Source organism: Coregonus clupeaformis, unplaced genomic scaffold, assembly GCF_020615455.1.
Source record: "Coregonus clupeaformis isolate EN_2021a unplaced genomic scaffold, ASM2061545v1 scaf1055, whole genome shotgun sequence".
Classification (NCBI taxonomy): domain Eukaryota; kingdom Metazoa; phylum Chordata; class Actinopteri; order Salmoniformes; family Salmonidae; genus Coregonus; species Coregonus clupeaformis.
In genome coordinates this window covers 185,453-188,852 of record NW_025534509.1, presented here as the reverse complement: position 1 = coordinate 188,852, position 3,400 = coordinate 185,453, and the positions used below count along the sequence as shown (strand labels likewise).

The window sequence follows — 3,400 nt, the reverse complement described above, 5'->3', positions numbered from 1 at the left end:
ATATTGGTACAACTTAAAACTGTTATATGATGAGTGAGAAAGTTACAGATGCACAAATAGCATACCCCCAAGACATGCTAACCCCTCACCATTACAATAACAGGGGTGGTTAGCACTTTCTCACTCATCATTATTCATGATTCATTCAGGATTATCCGTAATCATGGTAGCATCTACATTAATGTAGAATGTTTACAAACATATTATTTACAGTAAAAGTGACTCCAAAATGACACAATACGTTATTTACCATTCATTTCTATTGGGCAAAAATAATCTGAAACACATCCAAAACAAACAGCAAATGCATCCAACACATTTATAGAGTCACATGCTTGATGTAGTCATTGCATGCTATAAATACGGGACCAAATACTTCACTTTTTACTACTTTAATACACATATAAGTGAATTTGTCCCAATACTTCTGGTCCCCTAAAATGGGGGACTATGTACAAAAAGTGTTGTAATTTCTAAACGGTGTAGCCGATATGGATGAAAACACCCTCAAATGACAGCTGACAGTCTGCACTTTAAACTCGTAGTTTGTATCATTTCAAATCAAAATTGTTGGAGTACAGAGCCAAAACAAAAACTAAACATGTACGTTTTGTGAAATTATATCACCGGCCGGTCCGTGACTGACAATGTAACTTTCATTTTCAGTTTATTCCAGAAAATGGTGGACTAGACAGAAAGGGATGACGGCTCCTTTCTCAAATATATTCAAGAGTTGATTCTTAATACAACAGTAGAGTTGAATAGTAATCGTTCGCGTATTTCCTAAATGAGGCGTCGTTTGGTGTTAAATTGCATGTTTGATTTTTATTTTCATTTCGCGTTGAATCGATAGGCTTCTCACACACGGTGCGCACTGCACAGGTATCAACGCGACCAGCTACTTATTATCTATCGTGCGCTAAACTAAAGTACTTCAATATGTTAGAAGAACCATCAGAGCCAGGGTGGCTATCAGAAGAAGTAAAAACTGGGGTGAGTATAATTTGATGACATGTTTGGAGCTGGAATTGATATTAGCCTAGAGAAGTGTTCTCATTGTAAAATGTATAAACCAAATATATTGCCATTTCCAAATGGTCAGTGTCAAAGTGAACTTAACTGTGTTGAGTCATTCAAATGAGTCATTTAATGATGCCCTCAAGGCAGTTTGGAAAGCACTAAATCAAAATTGTGTCTGTGCTTTGCTTTCAGACCACCATCATTGCTATTGAGTTTGATGGAGGGGTGGTGCTGGGCTCTGACTCTCGAGTGTCTGCTGGGTAAGTTGCTGTTCTAAGTCTTAGAGAGCCAATCATTTACTATGAACATTGCAAAAGTTATGGTCTTCCCTCAACCCTCCGTTCTCCCTCCACCCATTCTCCCTCTTCCATCCTTCCCTCCATCCCTCATAGGGAGACTGTGGTGAACCGGGTGATGAACAAGCTCTCTCTCCTCCATGACAAGATCTACTGCGCCCTGTCAGGCTCGGCTGCAGACGCCCAGACCATCGCTGAGATGGTCAACTACCAGCTAGATGTGCATAGGTATTACCCACTGCATGGCTATTTCTTGTGGTCGGCAATCGCTCTAGTGCTTTGTGTAACACATTTGGTTGAGTTAAATGTATGGAAAAGGTTTATAGGCCTACACTGTGCATTTTCACATGTTCTCATGGGGGTTTGCTTATATAGATGCAGTTCAATAATTCTGCTATTGAGCTGTGGCTTATGTGACTTGTGACCTCTTTAACTCAGCATTGAGGTTGGAGAGGATCCTCAAGTTCGTTCAGCTGCCTCTCTGGTGAAAAACATCTCATACAAGTACAAAGAAGAGCTGTCAGCACATCTCATTGTTGCCGGGTGGGACAAGAGAGGAGGGGGGCAGGTCAGTCATTACATAGAAATGCCACATCTATAAACACTAGTTCTGTCTGTATTAATTTATTTTTGTGTCCCTTTCAGTAAATGTTCTTGCATTTGGAACATTTTAACTGATCCCTGGATCTCAGAAGAGGTCATTTCAAATTGAACATTTTTGTAATTGTTTTGAGTGTATGCTCAACAAAATGTTCCATGAGTACAATTACAGAATCAAACTCAGTTGCCTCAAACTCACAGTTGTTCACTAGTCTGCATAATATTTTACTTTTTCAGAGTTTGCTAGGTTGCTGTGTTCAAGTATTCCCCTCTCACTGACCCCTCCCAGGTGTACGTGACCCTGAATGGCCTGTTGTCCAGACAACCTTTTGCAGTAGGCGGCTCCGGAAGCTCCTATGTCTATGGGTTTGTTGATGCAGAGTACCGGAAGGCCATGAGCAAAGAGGACTGCCAACAGTTTGTTGTCAACAGTGAGTGACCAAAAGTGTACTTTTAAAATAAAAGAAATGTGTTGATGTACAGGTATGACCTAAACAGCATGAATTAGAAGCAATTAAGATGTGTCATTTGTCAATAATATGCTCTCACTCGCTCTCTTTCTTCACCTCTCCTCTCTCTCAGCACTTTCATTGGCCATGAGTCGAGATGGTTCCAGTGGAGGTGTGGCCTACCTTGTCACTATTGATGAAAAGGGTGCAGAGGAGAAATGCATCCTGGGCAACGAGTTGCCCACTTTTTATGATCAGTGAAAACTGAGTTGTGAAAACAGTAACAATCAAGTTGTCGTAGTTATGAAACAGTGAGTGGACATATGGCCACCTTACGAACAAACATTACTATTAAATCTACACAGGATATAGAATCTTTGGATAGGGGTATGAATCATGCTGGCACAAATATTCTCACTACACATACCATTTTCAAAATTATTCATAATTGTTATGCCCTCTGTTGAAGACACTGATTTTATTTTGGGTAGCTGGGGACCTCATGCTGGACTGTGTCTTTTGGTGATTCACAAGTCAATAAACCATCTGTCAATTAAACTTTCCTTGGATATTTCACTGTATTCTTTTTCAACCCCAAAATAACTATTCAAGAAGTCTACTGCCACCATCAAAAGTTAAAGTATTTTTTAAAATTTTGATTATGTCTACCGGTATATAAGCCATGAGCTGGTCTGTGAGGCCATGGGAATATTTGAAGCAAATTGTATTCATTTTAGGTGATGAGTCATCAGCTACCAAGTGGATAGGAAGCCAGCAGGTTTCATTTATCAACTCATTGTTGACTTTTGTGTTCAATAAAAGTGGACATTTAAAGGCAAGCCTATTACAGACTTACATTAGCCTACTTAGGTTCTCATAATGAGTGGTCAAATCATAGAAAATATATCAATTATATCAGGGATGGGCAACTTTGATGGGGGTGGGGGCCACAAAAAATCTGAACTCATCATGATGGGCTGCAGTTGCTCGCGGGTTGCTCGCGGGTTGATGCCATTCCATTTACTCCGTTCCGGC

The 3,400-nt window shown here is 40.1% G+C and overlaps 1 protein-coding gene across 1 annotated transcript; it reads left to right on the top strand.

The window, feature by feature from the left end:
- The first annotated feature begins 657 nt into the window (after positions 1 to 657).
- Positions 658 to 2,927, top strand: LOC121572803 (proteasome subunit beta type-9). The gene is made up of 6 exons (XM_041884835.2): positions 658 to 993; positions 1,213 to 1,280; positions 1,413 to 1,544; positions 1,755 to 1,884; positions 2,206 to 2,347; positions 2,499 to 2,927. The coding sequence occupies exons 1-6, from the start codon at positions 940 to 942 to the stop codon at positions 2,624 to 2,626; spliced, it is 654 nt and encodes a 217-aa protein (XP_041740769.1). The 5' UTR covers positions 658 to 939; the 3' UTR covers positions 2,627 to 2,927.
- Positions 2,928 to 3,400: the final 473 nt, after the last annotated feature.

What these genes read in the sequence shown, in the direction of transcription:
- LOC121572803 (XM_041884835.2), top strand. Translation starts at nt 940, where the DNA reads ATGTTAGAAGAACCATCAGAGCCAGGGTGGCTATCAGAAGAAGTAAAA. An exon ending in CAGAAGAAGTAAAAACTGGG is followed by an intron (nt 994 to 1,212) that starts GTGAGTATAATT and finishes CTTTGCTTTCAG; the next exon opens with ACCACCATCATTGCTATTGA. An exon ending in ACAAGAGAGGAGGGGGGCAG is followed by an intron (nt 1,885 to 2,205) that starts GTCAGTCATTAC and finishes GACCCCTCCCAG; the next exon opens with GTGTACGTGACCCTGAATGG.